Raw genomic sequence first — 22,632 nt, 5'->3', positions numbered from 1 at the left:
TCAAAAAAGCGAGAGAGAAAAAAAAAAAGGAAAAGCAAACTGATACACACCTCTCAATTCTGGCAGGAGGAAAAGAATAGGAGTGTTTATGAACCGTATAAGTAAACAGCGGGATAACCAGGCACACCGACAGCCGACGCGACTTCCCCCCCGGTTAAAAAAAACAAAAACGACACCGGGCACCGTTTTTCCCCGGCGCCGGAGATTGTCCCGTTGCGTTCAGGATTAAGTTTTTTTTTTTTTTTTTTTTCATGACATCTAAAAAGGTGGATCATTTTTTTTTTCTAAATCCCGAGGTAACAAGCGAATTTGAAAATGCGTAGCGTGCGACGCTATTCCTGGAGCCCCCAAAGCCGACGTGTGAACTCTCAGTAAACATCCAGTCGAGGTAGGAATTCAAGATTATTGCAACAACAACAAAAAGAAGGAGAAAAAAAAAAAAGGTGGTGTAAAATATTTCCGTGTGTGCCCGCGCTGCTGCCCATGTGTCCCTGCGCCATCGGCGAGGAGGGTCGAGCGGCGCTGGGAGTCGACGGCTAGCCGACACACTTCACAGGGATGAGGGAAGGGGGTTCATTAAGTTCCTCGTGAGCCGGGCAGCTTACAGGGGAACACAAAGATCCAGCTAAGAGGGGTTGCTGTTGTTCTAAATATTGGTGGGGTACTTTTCAAAAATACATTTGAAATCTCAAGAGACTTAAAGAGTTTGATCAAAAGTTTGGCACAAGTGTGTTGGTTTTTTTTGGGCGGGGTGGGGGGGGGGGAGGGGGGGGGGTTGCAACATTTTAGTTTCCGGCGTGTGCACAACCAAATAAATCCTGTTTGAACTTCTGTGGCCTACTAATTAATGAGGGCTTAATTAGGGACCCAATCATGCGTCCACGTGAGCGCATGCACATTTTGATAGAGGAGGATGTTCTTTCCCATTTCACCGTTTTGACAAGCAGAGAGTGGGCATTGGTTACCAACTCTCCCCACTCTTCTTCTTCTTCTTCTTCTTTCCTTTCTTTCTTTTTTTTAATACTGCATTTGGAGGCTCCAGTGGAAGAAAGATTCAAGTAGAGGAGGAGGAGGAGGAGGAGGAGGGCGGCTCCATTGTCTGGCCAGAGAAGGGGTGGGGATTGAGGCTGTATGCAGATGTGCTGCTGGCAAAGGACATCTGCTCTCCCCCTGTGGGCATTGTCACAACAGGCAGGGGAACTCAGAGTGGCGCCTGCCCGCGGAGAAAAGGCCTTTGTTAATGGTGTCCGCTGGTCGTAGCCCACAACCTTCCGGTGGCGAATGTTTGCGGGACTATTCTAGAACATTTGATAATCTCAAGTGTCCTAACCTCAACACAAATGAGTTGCTGGAAACAGATCCAGTATGGATTAGAAAAGTCATTGCATGCTGGGATTTTTCTTTTTCCCCCCTCCCACCTGCAACACCGCCCTCCCTGTCCGCCTCTCTCTCCTTCCCCCTGGTCCGCCGCCTTTAAACTCCGCTGGGGGTTGAACTTCCTCTCGCGTCCTTGTGGCCCGCGTGCGTTATGTGACATGAAAGCTGGCCTCCGGAGACGAACGCGTCACACGCGGCATCGCGATGTACGTGACGGCTCCTCTCGGGCCTTTTTGACTCATCGCCGAGCAGGAGAATGCCAAGAAAATGCAAAACCGGTGCTTTAATATTCATGGTATCACGCAGTAGGGTGTGTGTGTGTGTGTGTGTGTGTGTGTGTGTGTGTGTGTGTGTGTGTGTGTGTGTGTGTGTGTGTGTGTGTGTGTGTGTGTGTGTGTGTGTGTGTGTGTGTGTGTGTGTGTGTGTGTGTGTGTGTGTGTGTGTGTGTGTGTGTGTGTGTGTGTGTGTGTGTGTGTGTGTGTGTGTGTGTGTGTGTGTGTGTGTGTGTGTGTGTGTGTGTGTGTGTGTGTGTGTGTGTGTGTGTGTGTGTGTGTGTGTGTGTGTGTGTGTGTGTGTGTGTGTGTGTGTGTGTGTGTGTGTGTGTGTGTGTGTGTGTGTGTGTGTGTGTGTGTGTGTGTGTGTGTGTGTGTGTGTGTGTGTGTGTGTGTGTGTGTGTGTGTGTGTGTGTGTGTGTGTGTGTGTGTGTGTGTGTGTGTGTGTGTGTGTGTGTGTGTGTGTGTGTGTGTGTGTGTGTGTGTGTGTGTGTGTGTGTGTGTGTGTGTGTGTGTGTGTGTGTGTGTGTGTGTGTGTGTGTGTGTGTGTGTGTGTGTGTGTGTGTGTGTGTGTGTGTGTGTGTGTGTGTGTGTGTGTGTGTGTGTGTGTGTGTGTGTGTGTGTGTGTGTGTGTGTGTGTGTGTGTGTGTGTGTGTGTGTGTGTGTGTGTGTGTGTGTGTGTGTGTGTGTGTGTGTGTGTGTGTGTGTGTGTGTGTGTGTGTGTGTGTGTGTGTGTGTGTGTGTGTGTGTGTTCGAAATCAGGAGTCTCATTTGCCTCCAAAGATCTTCCCCAGTGACTGGTGGAGTCGGCGTACTGTGATCACTAACATGATTTGTGCTTGTAGAGAGCACTGTTGTACATGGCTGATCTGCTGTGCAGGATAGATATATGCGCGCGCGTGCGCGGATGGCGTTGCAGCAGAGAGGCAATCAAGGGGAGCACGTGCACCAGCGCAGGACGAGATGATGGGTTTGAAAGGACAGGTGCCTTCTCTCGCTCCTCGCGAGCATATTTTTTTGGCACGCGGTTTTCTTTGGACAGAGAATGCAAAGTTATGTTTAGACTACCATGTCCTTTTTTTGTTATTTTGTTGGCATGCTTACTTTATAAAGAGGAAGAGCACAGTCTGAGTCGTATGCTGGCTGCCTGTTTGGAAGTCACAGAAGCGAAGCAATTACAATTGGTTAATCATATTCGCAGAGCATAATACTCTATTTAACACAGTCATTTGGACGCTGCCGAAATAGCTCTTCTGAACTCTTCTGAGTATTCCCATAATGGCCGGGCCACTAACTGCTTGTAAAAGTTCCCATAGGAGTTGGTTTGAGAGGATTGTGCTGTGCATTGTGGAGAGGAGGTAATGGCTGTGAGAGTCCACTGTGCCATCTGCAAGGGATATGTCACTCAGACATGTCGCTTTACAACCTTACACCACAGGGCTTTTGATGGGGCTGCGATTGAATCTTTCCCCCAAGTAAATCTTAGTTTGCTGCTTTTCTTTATTTACGAGTTTGGCTGCATAACATTGTAGCCAATCAGCCAGTTTAGCTTTTTTTTTTTTAATCTTCTTCTTAGTTTCAAAATAGAATATTTTAATGTGAAACATTGTTCTTTGTTTAAAAAAAAAGAGTGAAAGAGGAATGTTTTTTCTCTTGCGCAGATCTTTAGTCATCTTAAAACTTAATTCTCAAATAGCATTGAGGCTTTGATGTTGAAAACAAAGCTTGTTCTGTGAAGTAGTGCACTTTGGAAATTGAGAACTGTGTGCTTCAGGGGCCTTTACGATGAGGTAACAATCGTACTTCAGTTATTCTTTTGAGCAGCGATACTGTATGAAAGAACAGACATTTTATATTCTGCTGTAATTGCTGCACTTCACACATATTCTGCACCTGTTTCTTGCTTGTTAAAACTTGCTCTGTTGTGTCCTGGTTGCTTCTGAGTCCGTATTTGTTTGTGGTTGTGAAGGATCGTTTTGGGAGAGTGGATGTTGACTGCAGCAGGTGTCTGATTCTCCTCCCTGATAGGACATGTTTCCATTGTGCATTGAAGATTCCATGTGCACGACTCGCCCCCCTTTGTTATGATATACACAGTATGAAGAAAAGGTTATCTCCTCCGTAGTTTGCTCTTAAGTGCAGTCTTTTTTTTTCTTTTTTTATGCAGTCACAACATCTCTCTGTCGCCTCATCGGCATCCCACAAGCCTGTTTTTAAGATTAGCCAATCCCAAATAATGTATTTAATAGTCATTTCCAGTTCAGCTGGCATAGTGGCCACACCACCAGCACTTTAGTCCACTGCTGTATTTGAAAGCATTCAGGTTTTTAAGTAAACAACCAAATATGAAACTGCAGAATCATATCCACAAGTTGTTGCCAATTCTTACATATTTAATCCAAACTGATTAGGTTCTGCTGTTCTTAGTATAAGATGAGCATTATGTTTGTAGTGTCTGATCGCTGCTGCATCATTTCCCTGCACATTGCGTCAGTGAGTGTTCACATGAAAGCGTTCAATGGGAATCTTGTAAATATAGTGTGCAGGCAGCATGTGTAGAAAATTAAGAGCAAGCTTTGATCTTAATTCTTTAAGATCTTTCATCTTTGAAGATTTCCCTCATTGGAGTTAAAATTCACATTGATGTGTCATTAAAGGAGGCAAATTATGTTTTTTTTTTTGTATTTATTTTTTCATAATTGATCCGCTATGTTTTGATGAATCAATTAGTCTTCAAGCAGAAGATGGTGAAAAAATGCCAATCAGAAATCCCAAGAGCCCAGGGTATCATTCCAGTAATTAAAACCCCCCCAAAGATATTACATTTCCAATGATCATTTCATAAAAAAGTTAAGCACCACACATTTGAAATCTTGAAACCAGTGTTTGACTATCAAAATTGCTGTCAATTTTTGTTGTTTGGAAAATCTCGCCTATATAATGTTATTAAAAGTACGGTGAAAGTTTTGTTTTTTTTGCACATGAAGACATCTTGACATGTCGCAGCAGGCAAAGGTATAAATACTCAAATTAGGGATGGCTGAATATTTTACTCGCCGGCTCACTGAGACACTCGAGCAGAGCGCAGCCATCTTTAATGTTAATGGTGACACCTGTGCTTGAGGGTCTGCCGTGAAGAAGGCCAATGTTGTGGATGCATAAACGAGCATTTCTCTCTCGATTATGAACTCATTATGGTATTGTAGGAAGGCGCTTGGCGGCAGTTGAAGATGTTTACTGTTCCCTGTGTTTATGACCATGGGAGCTTGCTCACACCACTTGGCTGTCTAATACCCTCCCACCTGGTGTAAACCATCACACTGTGTCGTCCCTGCTCCTCCTTAATGACTGGCTGTTTTCCTACTAAGAAGTCCTAATTGCTCTCAACTGCATTATGCCAGAGATAGATGGTGCAACGATGGATGAAGGGGCAAAGTCGGCAGATTTAATAGGCATGTAATACACTCTCTTTCCAACACAGAAAAGCATGTCCGTGTGTTTGCCAGCAGAAAGAAGAAGAAAAAAAGAAGGTTAATCTTCTCCCACTCACCTTCTCTTGGCATTGCAAGAGCTTTAAACACCTGTCATTAACTTACATGCAAACCACAGAGGATTAGGAATGAATAGTGCCACCGTCTTTCAACTATGTGCGCATGCAACTGTGTGCTCGTGTTTGTGTCCGCGTGTCACTTTTGCAGGAACTAGCAGAGACAAAGCACCATCTGCACGCAGCAGGCTGTCCTGACTGCCTGATCCTCTCGCTGGGGCAGAGGCGAGGCTTTCCTTGAGCATTGTTATGAAACCGGCTGTTGCGGCGACGCTGGTTGTTAATGCTGACAGCTAATAATGTCCTCCTGGATGGCTGTGCCTTGCTGGAGCCAGAGAGGAGAGACAGAGACTAATGAAGAGAGGCAGGAAGTGAAGGAGAGAGAAAGACAGACACGGATAGAAAGCAAGATACCAGTGGGGCGTGCAGGCAAAGTTTGCTGAAGAGGATTACACACTTGTGTGTGTGTGTGTATGTATGTATGTATATATATATATATATATATATATATATATATATATATATATAGACCAGACTGAAAGTACAGGCATATTTATATTGTGTTTTTAGTTCCTCTTTCTTTTTTTGTTCCTTCCTTCCTACTAACTCACTCCTGCATCAGCGTCTCAGGAGGGAGGTGGGCATGAGGAGGAAGAGGAGGAGGAGGAGGAGGAGGAAGGGGTCCATTGTGTCTCAGCAGAGCCCCTATTCCAGTCCAGCTGACATAGACTTGTGTCAGGAGGATCCGTCCTGCTGATGTTAGGAAAGCTGTAAACTGAAAGAGATGTCTAAAATGCTGAAGTGGGCCCTGGCCAGTGGAGAGATGGCTCTGTTTGTTTGCCATTCTGCTGAGCACCACTTCACAGAGAAAACTTTTCTGCCCAAATTTGCTGACAGGGCGAAAGGGGGGGGGGAGGGTTGGAATTGGGGTTTTGGGAGTCACTGGTGGTAACACAGACATTGACATTTAGACACGGTGAGCAGGTGAAAGGAGTTAAAAGCGTACTTTTTTTTTTTAACTGTCTCCTATCACACAAACTGTTTTGCCACTCCTCACAATACAGAGACAGCCGTCATTGAACCTTCCAACCACATGAATATGCATGTTGAGTCCGCTTTTCTTCTCTGTCCTCTGAGCTGTATTTTTTTTTTCTTTTCTCACCCAGAGACCTGTCGTGTTGTGTTTGATTGGCCCTGGCATTTGAAAAGGTCCTTGAATAGAAAAAAACCCCAAAAGTTGTTTATGACAACTGGAGAACTCTCCTTGCAGCAGAGTAAAAATGGCATTTTGAAAGGAGCACAGCTTCTGCATATTTAAATGCTAATGGCCCTTTGAATGTGCAGACTAATAGGATGTTTCAATCTGGAGTAGTGCAGAGTATGTACACTTTCAGTATGCAGGCACACTGTCTGAGTGCTACTTCTAATGGCTCTGGAAGATGCATCAGCTCATTTTATTAACTGATTATGTGGAATTTGAAAAATTAAAATTAATCACTTTCTTTTTTTATGACCACAGGGAGATTATTTTAACACATAGGCACAAAGAATAGTCTTAAATCTAGAAATAAAAAAACTCAGGAAAATCTGTTTATTTGTTTGTTTTTATTCTGGCATCTGTGGTGCATTATCTCAATGGTTATGATGCAGATAAAGTTTAACAGCTTGTTTCATGAGCTTGCTGATGCCGTGTGGCAGAGTTTGAGTGCCAGTCGAGATGTGGCCCCTGGGGCTCTGGCTGGGCAACCCTGTAGTGAGGCGACGAGTCCATGGTTTATTATGAGCTGCTTTGTTATAGTAGTCAGCCACAAGTTCCATGGATCTCCCTGGACTTTGACCAGCTTGTGGAGTCTTCGGTCTCATAGTCCTGCTTGCTCTGTAGCTTTTACATTGTATGGGCACAGGGCAATTGATTAATGCCATTACATACAAATTTGTATTGAATTTTAGCCTGTTATCCATTTTGATTGCATCTCAATGGCTCTCGACCTGTAAACGCGAGCCGGCGGCTAAAAGTGGAGAGTGCTTACGCGCTAACAGTGTTTATCTGAGGAGGAGCCAGAGGTCGGGTGTGACGGCTCCGCTTCGACACACACACACACACACACACACACACACACACACACACACACACACACACACACTCTGGTAGACATGGTTAAACCATAGACGTGGTAGCCTCTATATCTATATATACAGTATATATATCTATATATACTATATATATATATATTGACTCCTTAATTGGTAGTGAGATATGTTTTTATTGTGTTTAAAAAGGTGTGATAACTTGCTCAAAAGTCCTGTTTAATGACTAATTATTATAATGTCACCGTTACATATTATACATATGTAAGAAGAACAAAGAAGGCCTGGTCGCAGCAGAAATTATGTGAATTGTAAACGGTTCTATCTGGCGAGGTAACTCCAACAGAGGAGGTTGAATGAAAGTAGAGGATGCAACACAGGCTTATTAAGCTATGACTCTCCAGCTCTGTCAAAGACGGCACAATAGCTATTGTGAAGTTGTGTGTTAAAGTTTACCAAAATTGAACCTGTGTGAACAATATTTGTGGATTTACTGCCCCCTGAAGCAACTCCACTGATGGTGGCGATTCAAATTGCAGTGAATGAATTTCGCTGGGCTGTTTCACTGGTGTTTGATGCTGGTGCGATTGGGTCGCAATAGGATAGCCCAATCTTTTTTTTTTCAATGTCGTAAATTAATCCTTGTAATCCAGGTGTGTCTACATACCTCTCTGTCATGCGTCTAACAGCCTCTTTGTTTGCATAAATACTGGCAGGAGTCCAAACAGGGAAATTTGGCAGATGTCCATGAAACCATTTGACTCCTCAACCACACTGTTTAAGTGAGAGACTGCGCATCACATTGACTTGCATGAGCAGGGGACACCAGCATGGTTGCTGCTACAGAGCGTCATAAACACTCACGCGCGCGTACACAATGTCATAAAGCATTTATCCACTTGTTGCTGTAGAGAAAGATCAACAGGATGAGCTGTCGTCCTGCTTCTCATCTGTGGTGAAAAGTGGCATATTATCTACTCGCTGCGAACAGTTATGGAAGTGTTGACAAAGAGAGTGACGGTAGCTGAGCGATGGGGGCTTATCGCCTCAGCTATCTCCATTATGAATATGGATATTACCAATGTTTGGCGAGCCCGAGGCTAATTCTTTGATTCCTGACTGCTGAGAAGCTCAGTGGGACGGTTGGCTTTTCAACTTGTCAGCTTGTTCGCGTTTGATTTTCACCCGTATGGAAATGTTTGATTCGTAAACAAAAAGGATTTACTGTGGGTTAATGTTTCACTGAGCCCGAGAGAAGCCACAGACTCTCGGGCCCTCCTACTCAGTCCTCTGTGAGTACTCCCCTTGGGACTCTGTGTGAGGTTAGAAATAGTGTCCCTGGGGGTTTTCAGACGGCTTTGGCAAATGCTATTTTAAGGCATTATACACGCGTATGCTGCAATTTTTCAACATCTTTTTTTAATTCTTTGTACTTCCCGACATGTCAAGCAGAGACACAACTCTCCATAATAAATATAACACATTGACTGAACTGGATTTTGTTCGCAGACTAAAAAGTACATGCTCCCTTTTCTTTATAGCTCCCTACATCTTTTGACCTAAGGTGAAAATGTTCCCAATAATGAAGTTTCGTGCCATCAGGAGATAGGGGAGTGTGCATTAGTACGATAACAGAGCTACAGTTAATTGGTATTGCCTTGTCAAGGATTTTGCTGATGCATCAGGTCCAGGTTTTACCTACAGCCATGCTGAACAAAAAGGCAGCATAGCCAAAAGAGAAAAGTCTTATTATCCCGTTCAAGCATGCAGTCAATGCAGCACTGCTGGAAAGATCTTTTTTTCTTTCTCATAAAATTGATGTACCAAGGGAAATATCTTATGAATTCCATGCACCAGTCACTTTATGCTGGTGTTGTTAATATTCCACATTTCTTCTTTTGTTATCGGGTTTGTTTTGTTGTTTTAATCTCCGTAGTCTAGAATGAGACAGGTTTTCTTTTAACTCTTTTTATTTCACTGCATACAGCAAGCTGAAATGATGATAAACTGGAACAGTGGTTTTATATGTTTTGCTGTCTTTTCTGCCTCAGGAGGAGTTTCAAAACTACTGAAATATTTTAAAAGACTCAGAGCTCAGCTTTTTGTTCCACTTTTCACCCACTCGTCCGTTTCTTTTTTTCCCCTTGGCTAAACCTCAACACTGACCTTTCTCTGCTCTCTTTTTTTTGTCAACTGCTAAGCTCTCTGTCCCTTATTTTTCCTCTGAATATCAGTTGTGCATCCTAATCTGTCTGTGCCCTTATCTTGTCACATTTTTCCCTCAGTCTCATCTCTGTGTGCTCACAGGTGGCTGATCGGTGTGCCGGCTGGCTTTGTTTCTTCTGTTTGGTATCTATTGAATACCAGCTGCTGTCCTTGGCCGGGGAAGTATGCCAGTGTAATAGACCTGCCTGATATCCGCGTATATTTACATAAAAACATACATACCTGCACATAGACATGGACAGAAACACACGCATGTATGCAATGATAAATTGGTCTTATTATAAGCAAACTAATAAAGCCTGCTGTCATTGAAAAGAGGTCTTTTCAGGTGGTGCTGACACAAACTGTTCAGTGCAGACAGACTTCATAGCTGCAATTATAAAGCCTCGTAAACAAACACTGCTTCATATGATAGTTCGCTGCGCACCATCACGACCACACAGTCGCTATCTCATGTCTCGCTCCCCATTCTTCAGCCTTTCATGCTGGGCAGAGTTTTTCACAGCCCACCCCCCCTCCCGCCCTTCCCTGGAGGCTGGATGCAGACACCCACCTTGGCCCCAGTTCCCAGCCGACACGTCTGTGTTTTTCGGCGTGTGTGTGTGTGTGTGTGTGTGTGTGTGTGTGTGGGCGCAGCAGCGTTCGGCGGTGTTCTCACAGCCCAGCTGAGACTGACAGATGGAATCATTTCACACACAGACAGAAAGGCAGGATACAGGAAACCGGGGTGTGTTATAGTCCTGGCGCTGCTGTGGTTGGTATTAATCTAGGTCAGCGGCGTTCAGCTCACGGCGAGTCTGCCTCTGGGGCGAGCTTAGCCCTTTCCTCAACCCCGTTTACTCAACTAACTTACAGTCTACTAGCCTCATGCGTAGTTTGCTGTTAAGGAACCTGACGAGAAGCCTCTGGACCTTCATATCACACTTCAAAATGTTCAGCTAGGAAATTGCCATGTATGCAAGAAATGTTTGTCAGTCTAGGGCTCAATTTGAGTTTGTACTCAAGACCAGTACGGGCTGGGGGTCGAACCTCAAAACCTGGAGAATTGAAAGCGGTCAAGTAGGACTGAGCAATGTATCGATATTATATTGTTATTGTGTTATATTTTGGATATTGTCACACGGCTTAAGTGTTGTCTTTTCCTGATTTTAAAGGCTGCATTACAGTAAACAGTGATGTGTAATATGTAAAACACCAATGGCCAACCCTATAGTATCGTTACAGTATCTATACGGAGGTATTTGTAAAAGATATTGTGATATTTGATTTTCTCCATAGCTCAGCTCCACTGTCAAGAAAGTCAACGTTTGCTTTACAAACTTACATTCTTAGTGTTACTTAAAATTAAAAAAAAAAAATCTCCTTGGCTGCTTTTGTTAAGGCAAACACTCCTAACTAAGATATTGACAAAAATACTAAATACCGTTTGTATCAACACTGAAACTCAGTTGTAATATTGCATATTGAAAAAGTTGATATGTTAGCACGAATCATCCAGGTAGACCTCACAGTTTTGAATGTATTCCACGCATGCCAAGAAAAATACTTTTGAAATAGACAGTTTTAAAACAGAATGACATTATTTTGGTTTGCATTTTTGGCCTAAACTGTGTACTATTACACCTGTACCCAAAATTATTTAAAAAACACAAATTGCGTTGCATGTAATCCATTATTCTATGTTGTAAATATCTTTGAACTTCAACATGCCATTGAATTAAATGATGGTCATATATGACCACGGGTTGAGCAGGATCTCTTGTCGGGAGGATTTCTTGTCTGCATCATGGTTTTGCTCCTTCTAGAAATTGCGAACAAAAGCTCATTTCAAATATTAGCGTTTGAACTCTCATCGTGAACTCATCGCTACAGTTAATTTGCAGTTTAATTGCTTTTACAGTTGTTGCATATGCATCAAGTACTCAGACGTTAATTGGTAGGAAAAGACAGATTTTCAGGTTCAACAATTAAAACTGGCAGTGATCATGTCGACGTAGAAAATAAGGTATTTATTTATTATGTGTTTGCCTTTACGAGCCCACCCTTCGACCCAGATACAGTTTTAATAGTCTCTCCTCGATAGTAATGCTGTGTCTTTCTCCAATCAGCGATTGGTTGGGGGAGTTTTTAAGAGAATGGCTCTGTTACAACACATTCATTTTTTCATTTAATTTTTTCATTTGAGGGTTCATCTCCCCGAGGAATAATTATTCTATAGCCCTAAAATATAATTGCATTTTTGTCGCTCGTCTTTGCTCTTTTCTTGGGGTTTCTATCATGATGCAGCAAAATGGTTTTACACATTTCACTCTGGAGAGGTGTTAGAAATCAGGGAGCATTAGGTTACATATATTTTGAGCAAATGGAACTTAATTGTTTGTGACTTGTGCTAAATGATAAGGTCTCTCTGGTCTCATATTAATGAGCCGTTAGCTGAGGAAAAACAAGGTGAGATGGCGAAGACACCAACTGATTATAGTTTCCGTAGGCTGGCCGTTGACTACAATTTGTTAATGGCACACAAAGAAAACTGATATTCAAATGTAAAAATGTATGTTTGATTGTGAATAAAAAGCAGCATTAGCGCAGCTGTCTGCCTCACGTGCACCGAATGCACCACGTGATGGGAGTCACACAACATCACTTTTTATTGATTGAGAATAAAATGTATATTTAGGTCGAGCTGAACAAGGAATAATTTAACCACCCATCGTAATGATGACAGAGAACTTGGCAACAGAGAGAGTGTAAACAAACCACGTACCTACCAGCTGTGAGCTCCAGATCAGATTGGAGATGTAACCAGTTGAAGGATGGTCGTTACTTGCTGTCTTCTGACGTTCACTCTTTAAAAAAAATTGAAACACGTTTTATATTGTGATTTACTGGAAATAATATGACATACTTTGTTGCAAGTGGAACATTTTGAGCTCCCTGGGGATTTCCTTCCAGCCTGCTTATTATCCTTATTTATGTAAAAAAAAATAAAACAAGGAAATATCGTAAAGAACACTCACCCGAGGTTCAACTCAAAATGTCGCAAGTGCCCAGTGCTGCGTCTGTTTGGACACCGTTTCATGGACATAATGCGCAACGAAATAGAGATTCTAATAGTTTGTATCTGAGTTTTAAAAAAATAAAAAATTTGAAAGATTTCTTTTGTATTTTTGTTTAAAACGTGACCAAAGCTATCATTTGTTAATAATAATCATTTCATCGTTTCACTTCTAATTAGTGGTTTAACTTTTGAATTCCTACTAAAATCACATATCCACTCGCACAATATTTCCAAACCAATTTAAATGAGTTCACTTGAAAGAGGACTAAGACTCATATTTCGGTTCTTTAGTTCCCACCAGACCTCGAATCACAACCTTCACACTAAATGAACCAAACCAGCTGCCGACAAAACGTTCCAAGCAGTACAACATGATGATGGTATGTTTGGTAAGGTGGGACCTTCAGTTCTGAAGATTATTACAGAGGAAGAGACAATCATGTTTGCTTCCATGACAACATATCAGTGAACCAGCCTAATGCACATCCTACTTAGCAGTGAGCATCAAAAGGTCTCCTTAATTCATTTTAATTATCTTGTCTACCACTCATCACAAAACAGTTTGGTCTCATCCAACTGGCCCAGGGTGGCCTTGAAGAATTGTTGTTATATGCAAGTTTAATGTGTCTGTAGTTTGGAGCTCAGTGGTGGTGTGTCCCCCCCCCCCCCTTTTAATAGGAAAGTAGAAAAGACAGATTTATTACCACAATAAAAGCATCTTGGAAACAGCCTTTTGTCTTTCAGCCTAAGTACCACAGGTTTTGGTGTGATTGCTTGTGTGTTTTTACAGATGAGTAAATTCAGTATTTAAGTTACCAGGTAAGGGACAACAAATATCAGGAGACACGTCTGCAATGCTATTTTCTTTAATTTAAACATGGATTCTAAGTCTTCAGTGGCCTGTTTTGTGAAACAAATAGATTCTTCTGGTGGAGATTATCTGTGCCAGACTTTGTTTTAGTTCATTAGATATAAGGAGCTGGAGAGAGGAGGAATGCAGGCCATGCCGAAAGCCTCACTGGGTTAGGCTAACCGGCTGCCATGCACTATAATGTCTCCATTATGCGTTTCCCGGGTGACTTACACGAATAGGCATTATTACAAAATTGTGCATTAGCCCAAGTTAGCAGTTAGTGCTGCTGCAGTCTCATTTCATTTAGAGTTGGAGAGGAGAGAAAGATGGCGAGAATGTGAGAGGAGGAGGGAGGGAGGGAGGGATGGAGAGGGAAGGGGGAGGATGGGAAAATGGTTGAGAGAGAGAAAAGGCGACATGAAGGAGAAATGGGGAATGAGAATGGACGATATCTGCCAGAGGCTGACAGGACATGCAAAAGGATGTAAACGGATACATCGAGAGGCACAGATGGACTGGCAGACTTGGGGGATAGTGATGATGATGGAGAGGTAGAAGGAAGAGAGCTGTAGTTGTCAGTAACGGGTGTATTTAGACAGGGAGTGTTGGAGTAAGAAAGAGGCTGGTCGCGAGGAGGAATGTGTAAATCAGCGGTCTGAGCGACAGCTTTACGTGCCCCTAGGAGCCCCAACTATCCGATTAATGAGAGAAAAGAAACCATAACCACCGTCCCCTCTCTGCTTGTTCTTTTTCTGCTATCTTGCACTTTCAGGGACATAAATCATAGCCTCTTAAGCATTTACTTTGGGCAGCTGCGACACAATTCTCCCCCAAAATGTTGATTGTAAGGGTCCTTTAATGAGATTTCACTGCAACTTGTGTCCATTGAACTAGATTCACTTCAATTGTTAAAGGAATAAGTCGATATTATGAGAGATGCACTCTTTCCTGCCAAGTGTAAGATGAGAAGATGTTTTGTGTTAGATTTGAAGCTAACAGAGGTTAGCTTAGTTTAGCATCAAAACTGGAAGAAAAAACTAACCTTATTCTGCCGTTATGTGCCAGACTTTCATTTTTTAAAACCCTTTTTGGGTGGATTTACACTCTCTTACAAACAAGATACAATGTGTTAATTGTTGAGATATGGAGGCCCTGGTAGGCAGATATTGTGAATTTCAAGGCAGGCTAGCGGTTTCCAGCTTCTAAGCTAAGCTAAGCTAAGTGGCTGCTGGTTGCAGCTTCATATTGACTGAACAGACATGAGAGTGGTATCAATCTTCTCATCTAACTCCGCAAGAAATTTACTAATTTCTAATTTATTAATTTACTAATAGTTCACAACTATTACCTCAAAGGGATAACATGTGAAGCGCAAGGCAGTACAGACAAGGCTTCACTTAAAACAAAGATATTCAAACAATAAAATATGAAAAGGAGTAAAAAGGGTTTCTTCCAGTTCATCTTGAGGGCATCAGGTTTCCTTTCAGCTTGATTCTTTGACTACAAACTCCATTTTTGCGCAGCTTAGTCTTTTTTGTGTGTGTGCGTGTGTTAGTGTGTGTGTGTGTGGACCGGTAGTCACCAAGTTCACATAGTTAAACTAGTTCACTGAGGTCAAGGGCTGGAAGCTCGGCTGATCTAAAAAAAGAAAGCGCAAAATGTTCTTATTTTGCCTTGAAGTGAAGATATTTTAGTCAAACACATGTTAAGACACATTCAAAGCTGCAGCTTTACTTCATTCGGTGCCTTTTCACCTTAAGCCAAACCCACAGGTTTCTTAATCTGGCGAGAGGGCTCCTCTGAGAGATGGCCTCAGTCAGAAAAAGGACCTTTTTCACTTTCTCTTCTCTCCCTCTGTGTCTTCTGTGCTATTACCAACCTAAACAACATCTCATGGGCTGCCTGCCTTGTTATAGGGGCTTTTCATCACAAAAGGAGTAGAAAAGAAAGAGTGCGAGGGAGGGAGATGTAATGTAACACAAAGAGCCGAAAGAGAGATATGTTTCTGAAGTGTAAAACTGGCTCTTTTTTGCTCGTGAAATGTCTTGATGTACAGGGTGCCAATGGGAAAGCGGTGTATGAATTCATAACTTCTTGGAGTGATGCAACAGCTGCAACAATGCAATGTAACGCCTGGCGCGGCATTCACAATTTCTTTTGTGTCATTTTCATGAAAATTGCACTTCTGTTTTTGAGACACAGTAGAGAAGCCGTGGGAGCACATATGTGGTGTATGTCTGCCACAGTGTTGACAACTCTGTACCAAGAGCCTTACTTTTTAAGTGATTGCCATTTCAATTATTTATTCAGGTTAAAGCTTTACTGGGCAACTTCACGCGCTTGCAGCCCAATACAACTGTTGCTGGTGGGATAATGTTTTCAACCATCTTACTGCTGGTAAAGTGTCACTTCCTGCATAGCATGGAAATGTCCATCTTTGACTATATGTGACCGCAACTAACTATTACATAACACCTCAAGTCATTTGCCCATTATTTCTCAAGACCAGAGTCCTGCAGCGCATGAAATGCATCAATGTAGAAAGGCGAGATGTAATTACAAAACAACATCTACGGATTGGCTGTAATGCAGAAACGGTGTGAACTGAATGTCATATGTGTTTGTCATAAATCATACTGTAGCTCGAATAAGACCTTCAGACATTGTTGTGATGCATGTTTTTCGAAGTCAAAACCCTGGTTCATAAAAGACGCAACAAAAACTCGCCGCACCAAGAATGTTGCGCAACATTCCTCAGATCAGACAACAGTCTCTTTGGTCACGGTCTGACTTGGTAACATTCACATACGAGTGAGTGAGTGTGTGTGTGAGAGAGAGAGAGAGAGAGAGAGAGAGAGAGACTGCCCTCTCTGTACAACGAGCCGGTCGATCCCTGGAGTTGTGTGTTTCTATTGTTTGCATGCATGTGTGTATGTGACTTTCTCCTCTTTCTCTTCCTCTCCTCCAGCAGCACTGAGCACACATTTCATCTCAGGTCAATCCCCTGATTGTTAAATTACATAACAGCACTTAGTCAAGTAACAATGCTAGAAGCATAACTGTACTTCTCTCCTCTGCCTGAGAGCTATTCTCAAAGTTGCTGTTGACTTTTCAACCCGCATAGCAGAGTCGACCCCCCCCCCCCCCCTTCTTGCACGAGTCAAATCTATGGAATTAATCTATGGAAATTAAGTCATGTATACCACAGATTTGGGTATTTGGTCAAATGTTGCTCTCAAAAACTGCTGAGCAGGCCGTTCTTCTAAGACGGAGAGGTGTTGCCATCCCTTCAGTTGAGACCATCGGTGAGAACAGAAGTGATGAAATGTCGTGTTTGATTGTTTGAGTGAATGTTGAGGTTCGGGGAATACAAGCCTCTACGGATTTTTATTATAGGGCTTGGTGTTAAAGTCAAAATCATCATCATCATATCAAATTAATCATCACATTTGTGTTCGGCTGCATTAACTTTGTTTCATTTATTTTGTATGTCAACCAAAACTTTGCAATAAAGCATTTACATGTCGACAGCAGACCAGGATCCTGTTTGTAAAAAGATAAATGTTAATACTGAATTACCGTTCAGCCCTCCCGCATATAATCTACTGATACAATAATGCTTTACATGAAATCTTGGATGCTGTTTCTACAAAAATAGACGCCTTTAGAAATCTAGTTTGTACTGGATTGCACAATAATGTTCTGTGTGATAGCATCATTTTATTCCCACCCTGATATTGTATAACCAGCTCATGTTGTTGTACAAAAGGTTTTTGAGTAATTGTTTTGCAGGCACCTGTGTGCCAAAGCAGCCCTTATCACTGTTTTTCCACCGAGGCAGCTGTCAGTGAAGTGAAGTCTGTATCGGAAGACTTTATTATGACTCAATGACCAGATGCACCCATGACCTGCAGTGTTACTGCTCATGCTGCACAGAGGAGGAGATGCCCATGCATGTCTATTCATAGCCAAGGCGGTGTGACTCCCCGGCCTCTGCCCGACTGTTTCCTGCTTTTCCTCCTGCTCAATTACTTCTCTTCTGACTCCCACATGTGGGTCTTCAGCTCTTTGGCAGGAAGGCTTACCTTGTGGAGGAGGGAAGGGAAGCTGAAGCACAGCTGACCGGTGAAGCGAGGCGTAACGTGTTTTTGTTAAAGAAAGACTGCGTTGATGTCGCTGCCGGAGAAACATCGTTGATCATCAGTTGAATGCCAAAGAAAATGTTAACACTTATACCTTTTTTATAAGTTCACATAACTGCAGTGCACCACCTCCCAACAGCATGGCCAAATAACAAAGCGATTCAGAATTCAGCCTTATTGCTTGGCAATTTTGCAGTTCTAATTGCAGTCACGGCGCAAATATCAATATCATCATATAAATTGTGTGTGAGCCGTAAAAGTGCAGCACTCTAGGAATTAAGGCCAGAGGCGAATATATAAATAAGCAGTGGTGGGGCTATAAATACAAAAGTGCTGAAAAAGATACAGTTAAAATGTAGGAGGAGGATGGTGTCAAACTGTACTCATCCTGTTAGCCGATGTTTTTCTAGTACTTTCCACTCCCTCCCACTAACCCCCATTATGTCTTTATTCTGCTGATACAACCTCCTCTCGTCTGCTGACTAACTGACCCACATTCCTCTGTGCGACGAGCTGACCTCAGTGTGTGTGCGTGCGTGTGTGCGCGCGCAAGCCTACATTTCTGCTTGTCATCTTGTCTGTGTGCATTCTTGTGCACTCCTCTGTCTATCTCTGTCTGCCCCCCACCCTCAAAAAAAAAAAAACGGTGCCGTGTCCCTCATGCTTCCACAGGAACCAATTAGAAGATTGCTCTTTAGAGAAGCATCAGTCGCTGAACATGAATGATTCGTAAAACGCCTCATTTACTTCGCTGTGTCCCACTCTTTTCGGGGTGGGGGTGGGGGGGGGCTCTGGTTGCAGAAGTGACATTTCTTCATTAAAATTAGATAAATAGTGCTCGCTGAGATGAGACTCCCTCTAGTGGAGAGTCAAGCTTCTGCAAGGTCTGACCTTTGCAATGCAAATGATGGATTCTGCTCAGGTTTGAGATGGATGATCGCAGTCAGGTGACGATTGTTTGTTTTCCTTGTGATGCACTTTCTGGAAAGCCAAAGCCACGATTAGTATTGACTGAACGTTATCAAACTCTTCAGCTTCTTAGTGAGCATGACGTTAGAAGCCATAGTCTGTTAAAGCCACTACTCAATGGACTTATCTACCACATGATAAAAACAGTTCTGTCAGCAGCTTTAAAGCCACCCCAAAAAAGATTGAGCTAAAAGTAACCCAACCCTGTAACCACTGACTTCCACTTGTCTTTAATGTGCACACTTATTTTATATGATTTACTGCTTTACATAAGTTTGTATAATGTGTGTTGTTGTAAGTCAATACGTGTACATTGTGACCCCCATTGTGACTGCAGGTGCGTTGAGATGTGTACTGTACCTCACTGTCAGACTGGCTTTCAGTAATAATCTGTGTCCCTCTGTCTTAAATTTCAGGTTCAAAACATCAGCTAGCTAACGTCTGGAGGATTGGAGAATTTTAGACTTTAAGGAGGAGAGAAGTGGATACGAAATTCCAGATTGGAGAGAGCAGTTGGATCGGGGATGGCTCTGGTCGACAAACATAAAGTGAAACGCCAGCGTCTGGATAAGATCTGTGAGGGTGAGTCATTTAACTCCTCCTTCTTTCTCCTTTGTATGTCGACTTGGATTTGAGGTGGTGGCTACACATTCTCAGGTCACTGCAAATTGACTATGTAGCCTGTGGGGATGCTTGTGTCTTTATGTGTGTACATGTAACGTTAAATATAAGTTCTACAGGTTTATGTTGAAGCTATAAAAAAAAGATTCCCTCCTCTGTTATATGGAAATTAAGTTTCCACCAGTATTCAAGCCTTTCAGCCTGCTGCTACAAATTCAGTAAAAAGCCAGTGGGTTAGTTTGCATAAGCGTGTTTGTGTGTGTCAAAAGGAAGCCTCGGGACCAGACTACCAAACTTCAGCTTTGAAGGCTGTCTGTGTGTGTGTGTGTGTGTGTGTGTGTCCGTGTGTGTGTGTGTGTGTGTGTGTGTGTGTGTGTGTCCGTGTGTGTGTGTGTGCGTGTGTGTGTGTGTGTGTGTGTGTGTGTGTGCGCGCGCGTGCGTGCTTTGTCTTGACATTTTTCCTTGCTTATTCTTTCCCCTCACCACCGTCAGAAGCCACTGAAACATGAAACGGGGAGCGCCCCAATGGCTATACAAGATGCGTCCCTAAGCAATGCATTAAATACCCTTTTAACTTTTGAGCCACGCTAGGATTCTGACCTAGAAAGGTGGAGGCTGGGGTCGCGGAGGTAAAGCTTTGCCAGCAGCAGCAGCGATGAGTGTATCAGCACAGGTCTAGTGGGGATAAGTGAGGAGGGAGTCATATTTGTATGGGCCCGCCTTGTCGTGAGAAGGGGCTGTGATTGGTGTGTGACTGATGACAGCTGTATGACTTCCGTGTCCCGCGTGAACTAACGTGATCAAAAAAGTACCCCGTGTCTAAACCACTCATTCACTCTCCCGTCTGACACAACAGACACTCTCTAGTGCAGCTGTCTGTGCAGCCTCGCTTCTCAGCTGCGTCTCGTGGGCGTGACCGCCACTTCTTACTTTAGGTAAACGAACGTAGACCTTGCAGGGTTTTAACATTTTTTTTTTTATGTCAGTTCTCTGTGAGCAAAACCAAAAAGGATTAAAACTCGACAGAGCAGCGCGTATCAACATTCCTCTTTGCTCATGTCGAAGGAAAAATCCCATTCAGATTGAGAAACACAATGCAATGAAGGCGGGATGCTGTCTGTTTCCACCCTCGGAATGAGAGCCACATGTGGCATGTCAAACCTCTCCAAACCACCAGGCCTGCTTGCTAGGAAACACTTTTTAGCCTCTTTTCTTTTTTTAATACAAGAAAAATGTGTCCTGTCTGAGGATGCAATATGTTAAACATCATATTATAATATTTCTGATGTGCCCCAGGTGTCTCCTCTGCTTATCAACAATGAAGTCATTCTATACCAAAGACGAGGAGGGATTTTAATTTTTCCTGCTGCAGTTAGTCATCACAGCTGCTCTTAAAAATGTGTAGAGGAGGGTGAATCACATCTAGGAAGTTAAGAGATCAGAGGCTGGTGAATCATGCTGTTTTCACAGCAGCGTTAAATCTGCTCAACCATATAAAAAGGGTATTTCAAAACCAGAGGCATGGGGTGTTCCGCCCCATAATGTCAAAGCCACCCACTATTATCTATAAACAGAGTGTTTGGACTGAAGCGTGTAATAGAAATCAACGTTTGCGTCGTGTGTATTGACAAAAGCAATAACGTTATGGAGTCGATTGCGTCGCAGTCGCGGGGTTCGCACACGGCGAGACGGCGAGAGAAGCTTCCCTAATCTCCTATTTATCTTCTGAGGATAAGTGTGTCAATCCAATACTTGTTTCACAGCGGAGTGCATTGATTACATCTTTACTCATTGTGATGAGTGGCTAACCGAGCGACACCCGCGGCTTAAATCGAATTCGAAATGGCCGATCAAGTGTTGCTGTTTACTGCAATCAAAAGTAGTCACGGCACAGGAATTGCCGATTTTTACTGGAGCGGTGGTCCGCTTTACCACGGAGGGCATGTCACGGGATTCACTGGCCTTTTGCTTTCATGTTGTTGTTTTTGTGGTTTTCAAATTAGAAACACAAGGTCAAAACTCATTATTTCCTTTTTTTAATCCCGTTATTCTTTCAGCCGAAGGTGACGTCCTGACTTTCTTTCTCTGTCATACGATCATTTCAAATGGGAGGAAAGCTGCACATCCTCACATGCGGGAAGCTGGAAACAAAGAATGTTTGGCTTTTTTGCATGATAATCACTTTTGACAGTTAATCGATAAACAAATTAGGATTTTCCCCGGGAAATTGTTTTAACCGAGCTGATAAAAGCCCCAGCACTGGAAGCATCCCTCAACAATATAGTCACTCTTATTAAACATTATGGAATCATCTCCTGCTAGTTCATCGAATTATCTTTTGGGGTTTTTGACTCAAAATGAACGAAGCATGTTGACTATATCACATTGGAGATTTTCTTTACTATTTATCAACAATTGAAACTAAAATATAAACAGTCCTATGTATATATTGTCTATGATGTTGGCAGAGGGAGCTCTACTCTGCTAAAACTATGGGAAACAGTGAAAATGGTCCATTACCGTATTTTGTTTGTTGAACTAACTGATTAATCAACTTATTGTTTCAACATATAATCAGTTTAAAGTGACGCAAATGGAGTTTTAAGTGATTATCACAAATACGACTCTTTTTCTATTTCTCTATTAATCCAAACATGTTTGGTTTCAAAGTCAGCTTTCGAAATGTATATGCTACAATTGCTCCTTCGTTTGTGGGTTTGATAAAGTGCCAAGAAGAGTGTAACTGCAATAAGGGAACTGTGGCAAACATCTGTTGTGAGCATCAGTTCCCATACTCTCTCTCTCTCTCTCTCATCCCCCCCGCCCTTCTCTCTCTCTCACTCTCTCTGTTTCTCCTTCTGTGCGCTCCATCTGTGTACCCAGCATGCATTGGCTTGGGCAGCAGCGCAAGTCGTTCCATTGCCGTTTAGCCAGAGCTAACTGACCGATCTGGGCAGAGATGGGATGTGAGCGGCGCTGCGACGTGAACTAGGTCGCAGTAACAGCATGTCCCTGAATGTTGATTTACAAGTTGTAAAATCTGTGCTTGGACCCAAACACCACAAGGTGGGGTAGTGGAATTTGTCATGGCGAGTCCAAGTGTTTTAGTTGGCAGTTGAATGAATATGTTAATCCTTGATAATGCATCTTGTTTTGTCATGTGTGCAACAAGAGGAGATGGCAAAACAGTGAACAATAAACTTTGTGGCCAAAATACAAAATGGAGCTAAAATACCATAAAACTTAGTCTGTGAATTATTTATATTCTAACATTTAAGGGGACCTGCGAGAGAGGACAATCAGGGAGGAAAAGGGAGGGGGGTGTCCTGATGTCATCCTCCACCGCAAGGAGTGGGGTGGGGGTTTGTGTGTGTGTGGGTGTGGGGGGGATTCATATCCAGAGCTTTTCAGCACAGATTCAGGGCTCTGCTGCATCCACCTCTCTGCTTTCGTCTCTCCCTCCCACTCATCTCCACATG

At 42.9% G+C, this 22,632-nt stretch overlaps 1 protein-coding gene across 2 annotated transcripts in view; it reads left to right on the top strand.

Annotated features, from left to right (window-relative positions):
• ctbp2a (C-terminal binding protein 2a) overlaps positions 1–22,632 on the top strand; it is a 58,619-nt gene continuing 35,987 nt past the window's right edge. Inside the window, exons 1-2 of one of the 2 annotated variants that reach the window (XM_034552335.1) lie at positions 1–388; positions 18,949–19,114. In XM_034552335.1, coding sequence (XP_034408226.1) covers positions 19,057–19,114 — 58 coding nt within the window. In that variant the 5' untranslated portion in view covers positions 1–388; positions 18,949–19,056. The remainder of the gene's footprint in view (positions 389–18,948; positions 19,115–22,632) is intronic. The other variant, XM_034552336.1, reaches the window with a different exon arrangement.

This window comes from Cyclopterus lumpus, chromosome 15 (assembly GCF_009769545.1).
Source record: "Cyclopterus lumpus isolate fCycLum1 chromosome 15, fCycLum1.pri, whole genome shotgun sequence".
NCBI lineage: Eukaryota > Metazoa > Chordata > Actinopteri > Perciformes > Cyclopteridae > Cyclopterus > Cyclopterus lumpus.
The sequence above is the reverse complement of the archived record's forward strand: the minus strand, read 5'-3'. Positions and strand labels throughout refer to the sequence as shown.